Source organism: Mercenaria mercenaria, unplaced genomic scaffold, assembly GCF_021730395.1.
Source record: "Mercenaria mercenaria strain notata unplaced genomic scaffold, MADL_Memer_1 contig_3254, whole genome shotgun sequence".
NCBI lineage: Eukaryota > Metazoa > Mollusca > Bivalvia > Venerida > Veneridae > Mercenaria > Mercenaria mercenaria.
In genome coordinates, this window is record NW_026461376.1 from 1 (window position 1) to 20,593 (window position 20,593).

The window sequence follows — 20,593 nt, forward strand, 5'->3', positions numbered from 1 at the left end:
AATGTATTTTCAATAAAAAACAGCAGACATGGGGTTACATTTATATATATAAATACTATTAAGCCAACTTTGCCTTAAGTAAGAAAATATTACTCACCGGCAGGAAAAAAATACACTACGTTTTGTTTGATTATACGTGCAAGCAGTCGACAAAAATATTTCCATTTCAAACATATCGTAGAATGCCGGGCAGCTATGCAGCTTCAAAAACGTACTCGAATTATACAAATGGAACTTATACAGGGTCTTCAACATCTGATCAGTGTCAGCACTAAGCTTCAGAGTTGCTGAAAAGGCGCGGCGTATACATTGAATCCATCCCTTCCAAATTATCTTTATACTTATATAAATATTAATTGATAAAAGAAATGCAACAACATGTTTTCATGCATTACTTGTCTTCAAAACAAGAAAGAAGTTTAAGACAGTATCTCAGCTACTTCAAATCCCTCTATAAAAATGAATACACCAGTACAACTTAAGCATTTTATCAGATTCGTCTGTAGATAATACACACAAAGATGGCTTTTATGAAGTTTTGTTTTCTTTTGATTTTGCATGGTTCGACATTTTCTGTTGCTTCCGAACAAGAATTTGTTTGCTCTAAATTTCCCTACGAAGAGAAACTTCTTGAAAAGATGATTAGAATGGAAATAAAAAGAAAATAAAGGCAACGGAAGAACATGTGGTTACGATTTTGGACGATATGGAAAAGAAAATGGAAGGTTTTGCGGATGCTTACGGAAACCTCGAAGAGAATGTTACAAAGTCGTTTGTAGACGCAAAGGCAGATCTCGATTTAGTCAAGGAATCGTTGAAGGATGAAGTCATCCGTTTCAAAGACAGTCTGAAAGTTGAAATTGATCTTAAGAAAGCAGAAGTGGATGATTTCAAAGACAACTCTACCGACGAGCTTTTTGGCTTTAAGGAGAGCCTTAAAACAGAAATTGATGATAAGAAAGCAGAAATTGATCAGTATAACCAAGAGGCTGCAGACTACTTGAATGGATTCATGGCAAATATAACCGCAAGAGTACAAAAGGAGATAACAGAACTTGATCTTTTGGAAGGTAATGAACAATATTTTATACTCTGCTGAAACAATTATTTTATTTCATTATGTTTACCATATTTAAAAACATATTTGAAACAAGAAGTACCAATATTGACATCTGAAAACAATTCTATCTGATTTGAACATCAAACCATCAAACAATTTATTGAATATACGGAGAAAACTTCTGATTGACAAAAGTAAAAAACAAATTGAATGTTAAATCAAACAAATGCAAGCAATGTCAGGTATGACCTTATTTTTTTATTTTGATAGTTAAGCTATTTCGAAAATTCTGTCCTAGGTATTTATCAATAAAGAGTTGGTTATTTTTGTGATGCCCTGTTATGCTTATCCCTTACTTCGCAAAACCAGGAAAATGCCAAGTTTCTTCTTTTCAACAACCTTTCTCCAATTTTTTTACGACAGAAAGTTTTAACATTCAGTGGATTGTTATATAACATTCAGTTAGCATTAACAATATTCCAATGTAGATTTGTTTTATTTTAAAGATAATCTGTTTACAATAGTTCATTTGCCAGAATTTGAAACAGAAAAAAGAAATTAAGCCTTACAACAGACATAATAACAGACAGCTAAAAACTACCAACTGTATAACAAACATATTAAAAAATTCCAAAAGATCATAGCTCAATGTACGAAGAGCTATATAATTAAGTATTATTTATATGTAGATATTGGGAAATACAGTATGCAAAGGAATCTCCTGTTATGGAAGTTTTGCTTACTCAGGATTGCCTGGATTGTTCTGCCATTTTCATGAAATGGTATTGCTATATTAGTCGCGATATAAGATAAATTGTACATATCATATGAAACAAACTGAACAAAAACCAAGTTCAGTTGTGCTAATGTGAGAAAATGAGGGTTAATATGACAACAAATCAGGCCAATACGAGATCCGAGCATTTTGAATAATTTAATGAAGGAGTCAGTACGATGTTGAAAAAAAAAATAAAATCACTTAAGTGATTTCATATTGGCCTCATTGTTTCTCCACTGCCAGCCATGGGGCTTCCGAGGACTCTGACTTCAAATCACTTGCCTCTCACAGATGTAGGTTCGAGCCTCGCTTGGGGCATTGAAATCTTCATGTGAGGAAGCCATCCACCTGGCTTGTGGAAGGTCGGTGGTTCTACCCAGGTGCCCGCCCGTGATGAAATAATGCACGGAAGGGCATCCGGGGTCTATCGTATTTCCCTTCGATCTTAGGCAAAATAAGACCACCCTCGGAAAAATAACTTGTCAGTATGAAATCGTTTGAATGGTAAAATTGTATCATTACTTTTGTTACTGTATTTAATCAAAGTCTTATTCTAAATGTCCTTTACCCATTATCAAGTATTATATATATTACATCACAAATTTGGGGGCGTCTAAAGAAAATACGTCAGTTTTGTGTCTTCTTGTTTAGTCTTACAATCACATAATGGTCTACACTGCCTTTTCAACCTGTTTATGATTTCAATAGATATTTGTCAAATCAATGCTGAAAAGATCATTTTGAGTCCGAAACTGTGCAGTAAAAATAATTGTATTTTAATTAGTGTTTTTTAAAGTATACATTGTGAACATTGAAACAACGTACAGTTTTGTTTTGCGTCGGGCATGTTATGCTTTTTGTACTGTCCGGGACGAAGTATTTTATTTCTGACAGAAGATATACGTTTTACAATAATGTACATACAAATTAAATGATACATGGGTAGACATGATAAGATGTTATAAAGCACATTTACCTTGAAATAGAGATATTCGTAAAATGCATTCGTTTTATTTTCAGTCAAGCTTGGAAACCCCACGGCTGCATTTAACGTGCATAATCCCATGGATCAGAGCATCGGCACCGGTGAAATTTTCCAGTATGCTGATGTACTTTTGAACAAAGGGGGCGGCTATAACACAACCACGAGGAAGTTTGTTGCTCCGATTACAGGCCTTTACTACTTTTCCGCCCACGTCTGCGCTCTTTCTGGTAAATTTGTTCACTATGGTATTGTCGTAGGGGACAACGTGCGTGCTGCAAGTAGTCAGCGGGAGGATACGGATTCGAGCTGCGGTTCTGTGTCTACAATTGCCTTAGTCAGCGACGGGGAGGAAGTTTATGTTAAGTGCCTTTCCGGGAATTCGTATGAAGCACAGATCAGCGAAAACTCTTATCGTTGGAACTCTTTTATCGGTGCTTTAATACAGTAGACTTACAAAAATTATGCAAGAGTCCTTGATTTAAGTAAAATACGCTACGAATAAGTATTCTGTTATCTAGTATATACCTGCTTTAAGATGGATGACCGCATAGAAAAAAAACTGCCAGTTAAACATTGGAGTCATCTACATATTCATCTGTTAACATATGGCAAACTATTTGCCCTGATATTTCAAATTTACTTGTTGCTGTAACATGTTGTAAAAACTACACATTTTCTTGATAACTTATTAAAATACACAGTGAATATTCTAGAGCTAGTGTTGCAAGACAGTAAATATATTACATAAAGTTGTATGGACAAAATAAAGCAACAAAAGGTTATTGGTGCAAACACAGTCATAATTTATCAGCTAGATCTACAATTGCACTAACATCAATATATACAATGAAGCCGACACTTTCTAAAACAAACACTTTGTTAATAACATCATGTAAACGTTTTTGTAATAAAAATACAATTTTTCAGAGGACATATTACGATGAGAAGTAGAACCTGCTGTCGAAACTCACAGGTTTTGAAATTTCTCTAATAATATGTTTTTTTTCTAAATGCCTGCCAATCCGAGTTTTATTTAATTTTGCATGCGTTTTATGTTTCCGGAGGATGGTTTGACAATATCATATTGTATATATTATATTATGAAGATGCCATGGACGAGTATATGAGTAAATGATAATCTGAAAGACTAAAATTAAAAGATTGAATAGATGATAAGACTGGATTGTTGACAATCATATTAATTTACCTTACAAGGTGTTACCTTAATGATCACTGGCTCTTATGTTACATTCGAATGTGATTGAAATCGAACTGAAATTGTGGATTATATTCTGTATGCTTATGTTTTGAATGCTGTGTATGATTTGTGTTTTAGATCTTGTATTATGTGTTTTATATTTTGTATGTAAGTGTTGCTATAAATAAAGCTTCAAAATACGAAGCATTGTGTGTTCTTGTTTAATACAAAGCATTACATGTATACATACATTTAAACCATTTGGTTCAGTTCAGTTTCATACCTTCGTTATCCATATGATTTAGCCCAATTCAATGTTTGATAGAGATATATTTCTATCAATGTAAAAACAACAATATTACAAGCGATATTAACATTTAACAAAACTAGGGTCATGGTAATTTTCCAACTGTAAATTATAAAACGCTTTATTAAAAGAAGTTACGACCCAACTGTTTTGAGACATACCGCATGTTTAGTGTTCAACCCGTTTACAGTTGGACACTACGCTTCCGTCATTGTCTGTGTCTGACGAAAGAGGGAGATGACACTATGATAAGCAGTTAGGACTAAAGTGTTTTGATATCTGTCTTCTGGTTGGTTCGTCAGGCCCTTATGTGTGTTTCTTTTGTTGCTCTGTCTTCTGCAAAGGCATTGAGTACATTACGTTTTTGGTTCTTAATGTTTCCTTTTTATATATTTACACAGGAACATTTTTGTATTTTACATGCCATGCCTTTTTTGTTTCCATTACGTGTGTTAGAGATTCACCTGGCTGGAATAACTTTTATTTACACTGTCCCGTGTCTTTGGAACATGGTGGGGGTAAGAGTGAGGTTGTGTACGCACGGGACCCCGGTTTAATCTCCCCAGTGGTGTTTTCGCCACTGACCGTTTCAAGGCGGTGCCCCACTATGTTCCTTTATTTGATTGTTTTGTCCTCGTGTGTGTGTGTGCGTGTGCGTGCGTGCGTGCGTGCGTGTGTGCGTGTGCTGTGGATTTCGTTTTGGGGAGGCTGCGTTTTTAGAACATGCTATTCCCTGTTTGATATTTGTCCCTGCTGTTTTGTGTTTATCTCTTACGTATAAATGGAATAGTTCTTAGTCTTGAACATATATAATTTCAGACTTATTTCAAATTATTGACCTCGCCTTTTCCGAAGAAAGAAAAGGTATAAAAATGTTCTGTGTCCGTCCGTCACACATTTTGTCCGATTAGAATCTATTCTATTCTTTCAAAGGATCTGTTATATAGATGCTATAAATTATCAAAAAAGCAGTGTTTTAGTGCCTTGTGATGATCGTAAAATATCTTCCCGTGTTGTTATACCTTTTGATACTTTGGAATCATGGAGTCCGTTCATTGTGTAACGGTTTTGACTTTTCCATACGCTTATTAGAAGTTTAGTAACTTTTACTTAATTCTGTAATCGCATGAATTAATTCCCTTTTATTCTGAACATTTAAATCACATTTGTTTCACAGCAAATATGAGCAAAATATTTGTTGTTTATGAATATGTTACTATGCTAATTATATACCAGATTAAATATTATTGAAAGTTTAGATAAATACTTAGAAAATTTCTGTATCTAGGTCATCAACACTAATCCTACGTCTAGTATGTTTGTTTGTCACAAAACCGGGGTTTCCGGCCGCCATTTTTTGTCATAACCCTAGTGGATAACTGAATTTTCTATATATGAAAGGGTACAGGACAGCCTCGTTCCGTTATAATCGTAAAATAGGATATGGCACACTTTGGGTTATAGACGACCCTCTTCCGTCACAATCCGCTGGTTCCTTAACGGATCACAATCTATAGACTGTAGTATTCTTTTACTTGTCACATTTTGTTTTATGATGATATTCTCGAGCAGCGCCAAATATGCAACCGTTCTATCTGCTCAGACTTTAAATAGTGCCAAGCCAAGCTGATCCTGTAGGATGCTCTTAAATAGTCAAGTTCACTTAAGTTTCACGCAGAATGAACCTTTCCAGTTATGCTATAGCTCAAAAGAGCAGATATTTCAACAGGGCGGTTACTACCCTGGGTTCGTACACTGGGTATATCAAGTTTACTCTAAAGTTAAATTAAGTAAAGACCAAGCTGAATAATGGTTTTCAAATTTATTCACAAAGCCCTTAACAATAGTGAACAGCCAAGTTATTTTACTAGAATATCGTCATAAAATAAAATGTGACAAATAAATTCATGAATACTATAGATGGGGATCCGCCAAGGAACCCGCGGGTTGTGACGGAAAAGGGCCGTCTGTAACCCAAATTGTACCATATCCTATCTAGGGTTATGACAGAACGTGACAGTCTGTACCGTTTTAGATATAGAAAATTAAGAGATCAATTAGGGTTATTGCAAAAAACGGCTGCCAGAAACCCCGGATTTGTGACAAACAAACACACTAGACGTATGGTCAGAGTTGTTGACTTAGATAAAGTAATTTCCTAAGTATTTATGTAACAATTAATCAATAACAATTAAACTGGTATAAAATTAGCATATTACCATATTCATATTAAACAATAAATATTTCGCTTATATCATAAATACAACTCTCTTTCATCTTAAAGATGCATTAAATTGCTTTAAGAATTAATTTGTAATTTTAACAAACTTTATATTTGCTGTGAAACAAATGTGATTTAAATGTTCAGAATAAAAGGGAATAGATTCATGCGATTACAGAATTAAGTAACAGTTACTAAACTTCTAATTACCATATGGAAAAAGTCAAAACCGTTACAATTGTATCATAATGCTGGATAAGGAATCTATACGACTGGAGTGAGAGGTGTGGAGAAACATCCGTCCGTCTGCATGTCTATCCGTCTATTTGTGTCCAGATATTTTCTTGCCTTGTCCATAAGAGGGTATTTCGGGAAGTGCAGTATACAAGAACCATAACTGTACATATTTACTTTTTAGATTATCCCCTTTGTTATATTTACTCATAACACTTGTTCGGAGGTAAACTCCAAAACTGTCATAGAGATTTGATAGAATTTTCACACATTAACAGAGCACAAATGAAGTGCAATGTACTTTAATCATATCTCTCCCTGCTTACATTTTGAATTGTCACGCTTTTTTCAATTAAGTAGCCTAGAGTGCTGAACGAAATTTATTCAAACTGTATGTAAGGATAAATGGCATTAAGTGGAAGAACCCTCTCTCTGTTTTGTCACTGTTTCTCTCACCCCACCACATTCTTTTCATACTTGTCATAAAGATTACTCACAAAAAAGGTTCTAGGGGTCTGGCTCTTGACAGAGAGGCTTTAGAGGAAGTGACTTGTCCAAGAATAAAAACGTAGCACTACCTGCATGCCCTTTTATTATTCAAGGGGCAGAAAATCACGTTATTACATACTACGTTGAAACGAACGACCTGGATGCAAACTTGTTAAAATAGCTGAAAACTCCTTTCCGTCAAGTGAATAGGTTCTATGTTGTTGTCTGCATGCTACAGATGTTTACAAGTTGAATGTTAATACGCCGACAAAACTAGTATTGAGTGACCAAACAGAAATTGGGGACGAATTTAATTCAGGATATGGCTGTACAAGAAACTGAAGAGGTTTCATGCTGGCACACCAAACTGAGCGTTGCAGGCAGAAGAGGGATCTGGAGTATGTTAGCCACAAGATGAGACTGAGGCAGACGTTTCTATTACTTTATGCACGCTTAACATCAGGTTCTCTTTTTCATCATATACATATTACTGTAGAAAGAAATTTTCTGAAAATTGGCATATTTGTTTATTTTGAAGTTTTACAACAAATAATCTAAAAATCTGATTCAATATTGTTTGCAAAGATGACTTTGAGGACAAAGTTTGAGAACAAAGTTTAAACATGTAAGGAAAAAATTTGAATTTGAATTCCCTGGGTGTGGCCAACAGAAAATGTTTTCAGTTTGTAAACAAAGCAACGTGAATGGGGATATAAACGTTACAATGTGATAGCCAGACAATTAAGTTATTGAACAGGATGTAGAATAAGTATTTATGTACATTCATATTCAACTAAAATGTAATATGCAGGTAAAAATTTTAACTCTGTGCATTCTAACAGTTAAAATAAAGCAACAAAAACATTTCTGATTATGATTAAAAATATAACGAGACAAAGTAAATGCTACTCCCGCACGATAATTTAAACGACAGCATGTTTATATTATTGTTTGATTGTTATGGTTTCTCATGCATCGTTGGACTCAAAAAGGTTGTCAAAGATAAAAGTTAAGTGCATACTATAATGTTAATACAAAATATTTTCTGTATTGAAATGTTTTAATGAAGAAAAATCGTAATTATCAAACATGTTATCGTTTGAGTTATCGTGCGGGATTTATAATCTCCGTTGTCTGCTTTTTCTCACGTATTAACTGCTGTAAACACACACTGGTTAATTTTTAGAACAGCAGAGTTAAGCTCTCGGTGGAATACCAGCGAAATTGATTATTTTACTAAATCAACTAAAATATTAGATTTCACTAAATCAACTAAAAGTTTTTGCTATTATTAATATACTTAAACTGACTTAATAAAGATGAAACACAAAAGTAATTATTTGGAAGAAGTAGAGGCTATTTAAACACGTGACTTATGACGTCAAACACACTGTCAATTTTAAGCTGCAGAGACATTTTACTCGACATATCCCTATTATATATACGCCGCCTTATATAATTACAATCGGCTTTAGCATCAGGCTAAGATTTCAAGGGGTTCGAAAGGACATGTCCTCTTAAGCGGCCCGCAAGTCATGCATAAAGGTCTATATACTAATGTAAATTTTATCAAGAAAAACCAACACATTATTCATAGGCCTTAGTTTGGCCGGAATAACGCATTTTGGATTGCATTCATGAGCCTGCCCAACTGTCACGCAATTTAAGGACTAAAACAGCATTTTAACGTGAAAATGTATCTAACAGATAAATGTAAAAGTTTGTTGTTCTTCAAACACTTCTGATACCGGTAAAACCCACGCAAACTCCCATAACTGTCATGGTTATGTTGTTTGTTTTCGAAAATTTCCTAAACTGGTGAGATTGATGTACACACGAAAAGAAAACATCACTGTTAATCTTAATTATTTTCCATGTAGGATTTCAAAAGTTCTCGAATCCCATTTCCACTACATAACTGCCACATGTGCCACCACATGCCAAGTTTCTTGATCCTGACTAAGTCTTGAATGTTTAATTTAGCTGTTGTTTTCTTCAGAATCTTTTGGCTCCACTCTCCTTTGTGAGTTGAAGATTTCTTTTGGCAGGTGCAAACACATTTAATCCTACAATTCAAGAAACCACACGGAAAGGAAGTACTTTTAAGTCTTATTAGCACATATTTCACATATCATTCTGCTCTATATATAATATCTAAAACAGCCAAACATGCGTATTTTTCTCAAGCCTGCTGCGGGCCAGTCTCTTATTCAGATGCTGTTGATAAAGATAATAATTGCTCCGTTTTCATTTTATCAACCTAGGAGCAGTTATAGTTGTTCGTTTGTTTGTCAAATGTACAAGACGAGATAATTACTAGAATATTCTGAAATTATATTGTCAATGTCTGCAACATCAGCGTCATCCGAACGAATAGTACTTTTGAAAACCATTCATTCTGATATTGAATTTGACCAACAATTTCTGCAATGGTTAAATGCCGAAATCTCATTCAAACAAAGATTGAATGTTTAAGTCACTTGTTACAACATCGAAAATAAATCAAAGAAATCGTAGGTGAATGATCAGTCTTGTTAATATAAAAAATGAACCCCTCGGAAAGCGCCAGATAAGCTGTACCATTTGAATACCATTTCCGAAGAGAAATTAAAAGGATCAAGTCCCCAGAACATCCAGGCAACTTGAACAAACACTGCTCTTCTCAATAGACCTAAAATTTCAAAATCATTAGCTACTTTAAGTACGCGTTTTCTATCTTAGATATATGTGCTGCTTATTGCATCAAAGTATTCAGTCTGAAAAAATATTTAAGATATATTTCTTTTGAAAAAAAAAGTTATTTGAGCTGAAAAAAATGATCCTGTGTAAAATATTTTAAAAACTTTTAAACTTCATGGTAGGTTTAGATGGCTATGTACATAGTATCTCATGCAAACCATGCACGTTTTACTTCTAGGCATGAAAAAATTAGGCATACTTATTGTAATGGTCAGTACTTCGAAAGGAAAAATACGTAAATATCAAATTATATAATGCCCTGAGGGGACATTTGTTGTCTGTGAAACTTGTCAACAAACAGACAATTTCTTAAATATTTCAATCTACAGAATTTCACAAGGTAAAATATGTTGAGAAAGCTATTGCTGGAAAAAAAAACGATCTCTTCTTACCATAGATATGCATCAAAGTGTGGCAAAATATCTAGAAATATTAGAAAATCAAACAAAACTATTTCGGAACTGTTAGATGCATGACCGTGTTAACCTATATAGCAGGTAGAATAGCTTACTTTTCCATAGCACTGATATAACATGGACAACGGTGTTCACTTATCAATTTCACTCTATTAACAGATTGCTTTCCTTGTGTAAAGAGGGCTGTGGGTAAGTTTCTACATTAGCTTCGACTCCGATGACATGTACATAGTTACGTACTCATACCGTTTTTCATTCTATGCATGTGTAAATCAACTGCGCAGTGTCCTCCAGCTCAGATTCTTTTAATTCTATTATTACAGGTCCTTTTGGTGCAAGAATGTATAAAGAAAATTTTGAGTACGATACACAACAGACTTGCAGAATAAATAATGCCTCAGTTGTCGGTACAAGAAAGTCAAAGAGTAAAGTCAAATCTAATATATCGGCACAGGCATCCCAAACTTACATAGGCTACATGAAAATGTATTTGTAGGACCATCAATATATACATGTATTTAAAGAACATAATATCCAATGATATGATGAATTCAATCATTATAAGTTATATATAGACTTTTTAACAAATAACATAGAAAATTTAGTCCGACATAACGGCTAAGGGGAAAAATATGAACTTCAAAGTTTGAGCGATTTGCCCTGCCAAAATGTTTTCAAGATCAAAATGCATTTGAAATCATATATATGCCACTGATAAAAGACTAACCAAATTAAAAGTGTACGCATTATCTTTACAGTACGGCAAAACATTCATCAACAATGTTATTAACATTGTATAGTTGGGATACAAGTGTCAAGTTATTTGAGACGCCCTACAGAATGATTGTATTCTTTTGTATTTCCATGATGTTATAATACATGCTTTGCATGAAAAAATAACGTGAAATACAAGTTACAAATAGTATCTAGTTATAAGCCGACAGTGACATGTATTAGGCCAAGACGTTGTGTTAAATGACAAAATATTGGACTGAAGTAATGTGGCAGTATGCACGATATTTGGTGTATTAAGCTGAGTTTAGAGCACACTTTGTTTCTACAGTGTAAGATAGTTACTTATCTATGGTTTTAATACTTCGCTGAAAAGAAATTGACTGAATAAGTTTGCAGATGAAGTTGTTAAAATACCTTAATTCAGGAATGGCCTAAATTGTACACATATTATCTTGTAGTATAGCTGTACATTGCCAGTATTATCAAAATGATTTTACGATGTTCATGTGGGGGAAAAAAGTTGGTCAATAGGTTGTGGCGGGTCTTAAAATTATAATAAGGTTGCATCCGGATACTTACAGATCCTATTGTTTCACGTCGGGTGCAGGGTATATATAATATGACGGATGTCACGTGAAGTGCTTCGTTTTCGCTTTCCATTGTAAATATTATTGTAAATATTATGACAAATGTTTTTTGTTAAAGGTGGTAAATCTGATTTTTCTCAACTAACAAATTGCCCGAACCTATGTTTTCTGATCATTTACACTTATTGTGTTCATTTAGAGCTTAGTACAAGTTAGTTTTTCACCGGTAGTGTTTTAGAAATATGATTTTCCTAGCCCGGTTGCCCAACAAAGAGTTATTTAGGTATATGTATAAATTTGATAAACGTACTTTACCTATGGAATTGTATTTGTTTGATTTTGGATTAACGTCGAAGACTCCAGGTGCCCCTCCATGCGTTATTTCATCATGGGCGGGCACCTGGGTAGAATCATCCAGCTTGAGGGCTTCCTCACAATGAAGAATTCAACGCACCGAGTAAGGCTCGAACCTAGATCAGTGAGGGACAAGTGATTTGAAGTCAATGACTTTAACTACAAAGAGGCCCTTAATGAATGATATAGATTTAATTCTCAATGCATTAGATCTGGTAACGATATGCATTAACAATTACATATTTAGCTAAGATACATTGGATATGAAAGTTTTATAAATCATTATTACGTCCTTCTGACTATTCTAGTTTCGCAACAAAGATTAATTGGAAATAAATGAATTCAGATTAAACTTTGCCTTTTGATTTAAATTGTTTAAATATTCCGATATCTATCAAATGCAAGGGTAAATAAAGAAAAAAATCAAAATAAAATAAAAAGAAGTACTTAGCCTTTCTAGTAGGTTCATATTAGAGGGGACATTCACAACATTTTGTAAAGATCAATTAAAAACTCATTTGTTAAAGGGATCCGACACTGTGTAACTGGTCTTTATTTTCCTACAATTAAATCTCTAACAAAATATACTAAAAGTGAAAAATAAATGTTGCTTAAATGTTGACTGGCCACCTTTAATGACAAAGTCCACTACGAATAATGAAGCACCTCGTATTTTTTATGAAGCAACAGAATCAATTTGAAAAAAGAAATGCAACCCAAAACAATTCCCACTTGAAAATACAATTATGTATATCTGATTTTTGATCGAAATGGATCTTAACCTTACACAAGTCCAATATAGGACATGTTTAGCAGCATTTTAATCGAGTCATGAATAAATAAAGTATAAGAAGACCATTTTTAAGCAAAGAACGCAACCAAGCAAAAAATATCAGACACGGTTTGATTTGAGTGTGATCATGAGAAGTTAATGAAGAGTGGAACAACTATTACGCCCGACTAGTTGCAGCTTATGCGGAGTTCTTTTATGTATAATCATTGAATGCGTTAAAGTTAAATAAATTTGTAAGAAAATCATTTGGAAGCCTAGAACGGAAAGCAACCAAGTCACAATAATACCGTAGTACACGACATTGAAGAAACGGCATTTAATTTACAAAGAAAGATATATTTTTGTTTTATCACAAGGATGTTTAGTTGAAATGCACGGAATCTACTCATTGCTATCAATCAAATCATCTTCCAAACTGGTTACATTTGTCTAGAGCTCAACTGGGGAATAAATATTACGAAGTCAATTACTAATTACCACTTTTAAATACTTCCTTCCGATGCGATTTAACAATTATGGGACAAAGCCTCGTGCGTTAAAGCAATAAACATGGTGAATCATGGTGAGTCCAGTCGCGGATGATAATAAGGATTGTTTGCTATGTATATATGCACTTGTTTTGTGTTGTATTATTGAGTTTTGCGTTCTTGTAAGGGCTTTACAGAATAAAAACTCGCCCTTAAGATCCTCTGAGTTGTTTTTGCATTCTCGTTCTTGTTTTTTTTTCTTATTTTTTTTTTTTTGTTTGTTTGGTTTTTTTTCTTCTCAGTATTACGCAGATAACATACTGCAGTCTACTCACTTACATTTAATCACTCATTTTCTATCAAAATTTTGATATATTGTTAATTTTCTTCATTTGATATTAAAATTGAATTTTTGAAATTGTTTTGAATATATTTCAAGGATATAAGACTAGTATTGGTGATAAAATAAAATAAGAAGTCGAAAATAAGAAAAAAATAAATGAATTTCTTTTCAACGGACATGAGATTCCCATGGTAATGTGGTATTTGGAACGGCAGTTACAAATGTAGCGCTAAGTGAGGTTATCATTGCACGGAACGCCTCAGGTACGGATCAATACGGATTACTACGTTTCTATCCGTGGCTAGGCGTAGTTATCCGCGCCGTATGTGTGACTGTAGTATTACCGGGGTGAATCATTGATGGGAAGGGAGAGGAAATGATTATGGTAATGGAACCCGTAATGAATATTGGTTATTTCCGTGCGAGTTCATATTATCTGTATAGTACTTCGGCATTCTCCGCCTGGTTGCCCATACACGCTACATCAGCACCCGAAAAATACCGAAGAAGTATCGGGAATTTACGTAAATTGTCAATTGTCATTACGAGTCCATTACCTTTTATGAATAATTTTAGATAATATATGGGTTTCGATTTTAACCTATAGCGGTCCCTTACTTCTGACCTATATAAGACGTTTAAAGGATTATTCTATCTGGTATCACCCTTTCAATTTGCTCACAACGGCAAACTTCCTCTTGGTCTGAGTCTTCAGTAGTCAAAATTCATAAACTTCGAAGAGGTTCTGAAAGATGTTAAACAGGTTATGACCCGACTTTTCTGAGACAAAGTGCATGTTTGATATGATGAACGCAATTCTTTCCTTTTTAATTGTCGACATGTGGAAGACTGAGTGATAGGCGCCTCAAGGTCCGCTTGGATTAATATGTTTACTTATTTGTTTTCGTGCTTTTGACGTTGGGCCCTTAAAAGTAGACAGATTTTGGACAAGCCGTCGAATTGGTAGAAAATTAAGCATCTGACCATTTACATGTAATATTGTTGCCGAACAAAGACAGAGATATTTTAGCATAAGTATAAATCTGAAAACATTCTAAGCCAAGAGAAAGATACGAATATAAGAATAGCTGAAGAGTATACTATTAATAGAAAAAAAATACCACCAAACACGAAAAACTGTTTTCTTTATTATTTTTTTAATCATTTTAAGCCGAAATTCATTAGAAATGCAAGTTTGTAAGTTACTATTACCTCTCTTTGAATCTCCAAGATAAATGCAATATATAGAATTGACAAAGCTACACGCAATGTGTTGAAATATCCAGATGTCAATCAAATGGAATTTTTAACTAGAAATTATATTGAAATCGAGAGAAATACTCCGTATTTAAAAGATTTTGATATTTTAGGGGGCTCTCTACAGATATTAATAAAGCAAGAAAATGTAAATTTTTGATATATCGGTGATGGATCTATGTGTTCCTTAAATAAGATAAATAAGCTGCTTTAACTCTTCTTCTTATCGTTCGCGACTACACTGTCAGACCAGTAACCTCGATGAAACTTGTGGTTTGCCGCAGATCCTCAATGCCTCCATACAATTTCTGGTGAATTGCGGTATCTATCGGCCAAGTCGTAGCTCGCTCCTGGTCATGCCTTTTACATCTCTGAAGTATATGCTCCGCAGTCTGATCTTCTTCACTCATGGACAAGTTGGCGATGATGTCAGTCTGTATTTCTTGTACATGTGAGCATTGAGCTTGTTGTGCCCTGAGCGGAGCCTGACCATCATCACTTGTTCAGACCGATCAAGGAGATGAAAAGCATCTTCCTCCACCCTTGGTCTCGTAAGTGCCTTGATGTTGGTGACTTTCTCCTTGTAACTCACAGGTTCTGTTGGTTGTTCTGACTGAGCTCCTAGCTTAGCCAGTTTGTCTGCCTCTTCATTGCCTGCAAGTCCACAATGGGATGGAATCCACTAGAGTGCTACTTTGCAGGTTATACTCAGGCTCTGCATTCTCCTGGCTAGCTGCGGAGCTTTATTGTTGATCAGAGCTCCATGACAGACAGTGCATCTGTGAGAAAGACCATTTAGACGGCCTTCATGAGTGCTTCAGTCTCTGCCTTGTAATTGCTGCAGTGTTTTCCTGTGGCTGCATGTAGTGTTTCTCTCTTGCCAGATGGGTATTGAATGAAAACTCCTGCTCCTCCATCTTTGACGGCGCATGTGGCTGATCCGTCTGTATAGACATGAGTCCATGATTCCGGAGGATAGCCTTCATTGATCATAGCAAGTGTGAGGCTCTTCCGAATGCCTTCATCCTCTTGCTTCCTGCGGTCAAGACGAGGAACAGTAAGTCTCACAGTCACTGAGGACAGATCATTCGCTAGTGGGTTTATAATGTCTTCACTACCTAGAGGAGTCGTTGGTATGCTCAGCTCAGTTTTGAACTCTCGGTTGAGTTTCTTTGCCTCATGTACGAAGCTGCTACGTTTGAGCCGATTCTTTGTGTAGCCATCTAGCTTGGCTTTCATGGGATGGTCTTGAAAAGACCTGAACTTCTCTGCTTGAAGCAGAACCTTTGCATGTCTTCTGTCTTGTAACGGCTATGTGCCTGTTAGCTTCTCCATGAAGGAGATTGGTGTAGACTTTGTAGCACCTGTCATGATCCGCAGTGCTTGGTTCTGGACCTTGTCTAAAGCCTGTTGGTTAGTTTTGGCAGTAGTGGACCAGGCATTTGAGCTATACTCTAAATGGGGTCTCACTGTTCCCTGATATACTCTTGAGTATTTGCTCATTTGCTCCCCACGTTGTTCCAGCAAGCAAGTTTGCGCATCATGGCAAGCTTCCTACGGGCCTTCCCTTCTGCTTGACTAATGTGGGGCTTCCAGGTTAGCCGTTTGTCAAAGGGCACTCCGAGGTATTTTGCCTCGTCTGCTTCAATCAGCGAAGTATTTCCCATCTTGATTTTACCCGCCCTCTGCTTTGACGACAGGAAGAATAGTGTGGTGGACGTTTTCTCTGTATTGATCGATACACACCAATCTTCAGCCCAGGCTGAAAGCTTGTTAATGGCTCTTGCATCCTGTATATGGCTGTAGTTGCATGCACTTTAACACCAGATCGTCAGCGCAGAGAGCAGCCTTAACTCCTTTCGGTAGTTCAGACACCAGATCATTGATGAAAAGCAAGAAGAGAGTAGGGGATAAGACTCAACATGACGCAACAGGAACTTCCTACTGCTGGCATGTTCTAAACTGACTCTTGCTCTCCTGTTGTGGAGGTATGACTTAATCCACCTCAGCATGTGACCTCCTACTCCAGTCCTCATCAGCTTGACAAGGAGTCCATCAGTCCAGACTTTGTCAAACGCCCTCTGCAGATCAATCCATGCTGTAAGAACGACTTTCTGCTCTTGGAAGGCGTCCTCTATCTCTTGCGATAGATAACTGGTCTGGTCCTCAGTGGAGCGGAATTGTCTGAAGCCAGCTTGTTGCGTTGCGAATAGGTTGTTAGTCTCCATGTACCACTTCAGGCGTGCCCTCACAATCCTCTCCATGGTCTTTCCAACACAGCTGGTTAGGCTGATTGAGCGGTAGCTTGCAGCCTTCTTTGAATCCTTCCCTTTCTTGTGGATGGGGATCATGACTGCCTCTTTCCATATCTGTGGAAGCAGTCCTTGTGTCCAGCTGCAGTTGTAAATTTCCAGGACTTTGCAAATTGCTTCAGTGCCTAGATGGGTCAGCATTTCATTTGTGACTCCATCTGGTCCAGGAGAGACTTCTTTGTCTTCAACTGCCTAAGAGCTGTCTGTAGCTTATGCAGTTTAAGACCCTGCTTCATGCATTCTGGTGACACTTGGCTTGTCTGCCTTTCCCTTTTTTCTCTTCGGGCTTCCCTTTGCCGTTCCCTGTTGATGGGGATGTTGGAAACATCTTTGTAGTTAGAGGCAAAAGTGTTTGCCGCTTGTTTACCCGACAACAGTTCACCATTCTCTTCCAGAGTTACTAAGCCTCTTCCTGTTTCTTCATCGTTCAGCTGTCTCGTCAATCTCCACAGCTTTTGGCCATCTCGCTCTAGGTTGAGCGAGGCGGTTTTGTTTCACCAGCTCTTCCTCTGTGCTTCCCGTTTGTGCCTGAGGAATTTGGCCTTGGCTTGCTGTAGAGAGCGGTTACTTTCTTGTGAGGGATTGTTTTCAGCTTCCTCACTGGCTTCTGATAACTTTGCCTGTAGATTCTCCAACTCATCACTCCAGTAGGGCTTATAGTCCTTTCTTGCTCCCCTTGGAATGACGCTGTAAGCAGCCTTTAGTTTACTGGCTTTGAAGTCTTTGACAACACGGTTGATGTCTCTACCTTCCACTCTGATGGCTTTACAGAGCTCATCACTCAGACTTTGGTAAAAGGTCCACCTAGCCTTCTTGTAGTTCCATCTGGGGATGTTAGGTGAAGTAGAGGCTATACGGTCCATAGTAAGTTGGACGGGGCGATGGTCGCTACCTCCTAGTTGTTCATTGATTTCCCGCTTGACATGTTCATGTATGTCATCAGTACATAAAGCAAGATCATGGGTTGATGTTGTTCGCCAGCTTCTGGAGTAAAACGTTGGGGGATCATCTGGCTTGTTGATGAGGTTTAGCTTGTTATCATCTTGCCAGGTCTACACTTCCTCTCCACGTTTATCCAGGTGGTCACATCCCCAGCTTTGTGAGTGACTGTTAAAGTCTCCTACAATGATGAACCTTGTTTCATCAGTTGTAACTTTGACAAGGGACAGAGCTTTGTCACTTGGAGAGTATATGTTCACAAGTTTCAAATTGAACTCGTTCTTTCTGAGGCTCAGAACTTGGAACTCGGAGTCATCCATATGCGTGTTGGTCTGTACAGCGCTGATGTTGTTCCTGACCAATGTCATGATGCCTCCTTTTCGTCTGCCAATTCTGTCACAGCGGAAACACTGGTATCCTCTGAGTTTCCTGAATGCAACAGACATTGATGTCTTTCTCATGGTTGCTTTAATGTAATGAACCACTTTAAATGGTGTTTCCACTGTTGATCTGATTTCTGCAAAGACAAGGAGTAATGCGTATATGGTTCCATAGGGCATTTTAATATATTTTACAAGAGTATTTTTACGTATTAAATAGTGTGCCTTTTGTTTTTAATCTGTATGCAAGTAATTTGACTTTGAATCATGTTGGGGAGGGAAGGTTTAGGCACAATTAGCCGGTTTAACTTTCTAGTGGTAAATTGTAAGATAAATGTACCCTTATAAAGGCTCAGTAGACCAAAGGTCAAGGTCACGATGACCTCGATACTTCAAGTGGTTTCCGCTCAGTAAGGCTAGTTGACGTTTAGGCCTATAGTAGTCAAACTCCATATGGCAATTACATGTGGAAAGTAGATGACTCCTATAGTTTAGGTATCAGTAGGATACAGATCACGAGATATAGAGACCTTGACACTAAAAACGGTTGTGACACAATCATCGGAGAAGTCTTTGGCCTACAAACAGTCAAACTTTATAAGGTTAAAGCATTTGGTCAGAAAATGTTGTTAGAGATATTAAGGACCAAAGGAAAACGTCACCTTGACTCATTATTTCTCCGTCCGAAGGCCCGCATGTCCTTGATGTCAATATTCATAGCAGATCTGCCTAGTTGTTATTATGTTGCTAAATGGAAGAATACGGTTTGCAGATATTGCTAGTGGAAGGGGTCTCAATAAACTCAGAACATATTGTACATTTAAAACAGATTTTTTGTGTTGAGAACTATTGCAAACTCATTCCCCACTTCTTCTGACAGAGCAGCATTTAGTAAGTTCGGTGTGGCGTTGCTCCTATTAGAATAGAAACAGGCAGATATGAAAATCTTCCCGTCCATGACCGCAGATGCCCGTTTTTTTTAACTCAGTAGAAAATGAAAGGTATGTTTTAATAATACTGATTGAAATGTTTATGATGATTTACGCAAACGTCTTATTCATAAAGCTGTCTCTATTGAACAGAACTTTTTAAATATGTCCGATTTAGGTTAAAGTTAATTTTTCCAATCAGTCATTGATAAGAATTTGTACCTAACTTGCCATAATATTTTTCAGTAGGAGAACATTTTATTTGTGTAAATAATATTATTTAATTTCATATTTGTACATTTATTTTTTACTGCATCCCAGGAAGTAGTAGCTGATCATTGCACCAACGGAGTGCATATGGCAATATGTGCAATAATAATTGTCTTTTTGTTCTTTTCCCCAATTTTCTTAAATGTGCATAAGCAGTTTTTTTCAGTTCTGTATATTAGCATTATCTATAGTTTTAATGAAACAATAGAATACCAGGTGATACATACTGAAACGCGGTAGAGTAAAAGAAAACACGATGCTATTGAGAAAGGGCGCGAGAAAAGGGAGAAAGATTAGCACTATTTATATTTGGACTACTTGACCAGCTGAGGCTTACATTAGATTTGGTAGTGATCTGCCTGAAATAAAAACTTTGAATTAAAAGAATCAATAAAATAAAAAAAATAACAATTTTAAGATGATATAATTATCTATTTGACTACGGAATAAATTTATCCTCATTTGGGAATTCAAAGGAGGGATTGTGTCCGTCTATGTAAAAGTTAGCATGGGGGATTGGTGGTGATTTTATAGTCTGCGTGTGGGGATGGGGAGGGCGGGTTCATCAGTTGGAATAAATATGTAACCACGTCGAAAATCTAGTTTTTGAATTTTTAATAACGATACTTTAGTTTATCTTAACGAAACTTTTAATTCTTAAGTCGACTATTAATGATGTCATCATGTAAGCTAACTGCGACAGGTTGTAAGTTTTGTCCGATCACGTTAGGAAATGTCCATACAAACATAAGCTTTTCAAATTGATGGAAAATATCGATTTTTTCATTTTTCTTTAACCT

General features: G+C 36.2%; 1 protein-coding gene across 1 annotated transcript; it reads left to right on the forward strand.

The window, feature by feature from the left end:
• Positions 1 to 663: 663 nt before the first annotated feature.
• LOC128552876 (heavy metal-binding protein HIP-like) lies at positions 664 to 3,380 on the forward strand (the record flags this gene model as incomplete). The annotated part of the gene is given in 2 exon segments (XM_053533947.1): positions 664 to 1,070; positions 2,859 to 3,380. Coding segments are annotated over 2 exon segments (820 nt in total), but the record flags the coding sequence as incomplete, so codon positions are not given.
• Positions 3,381 to 20,593: the final 17,213 nt, after the last annotated feature.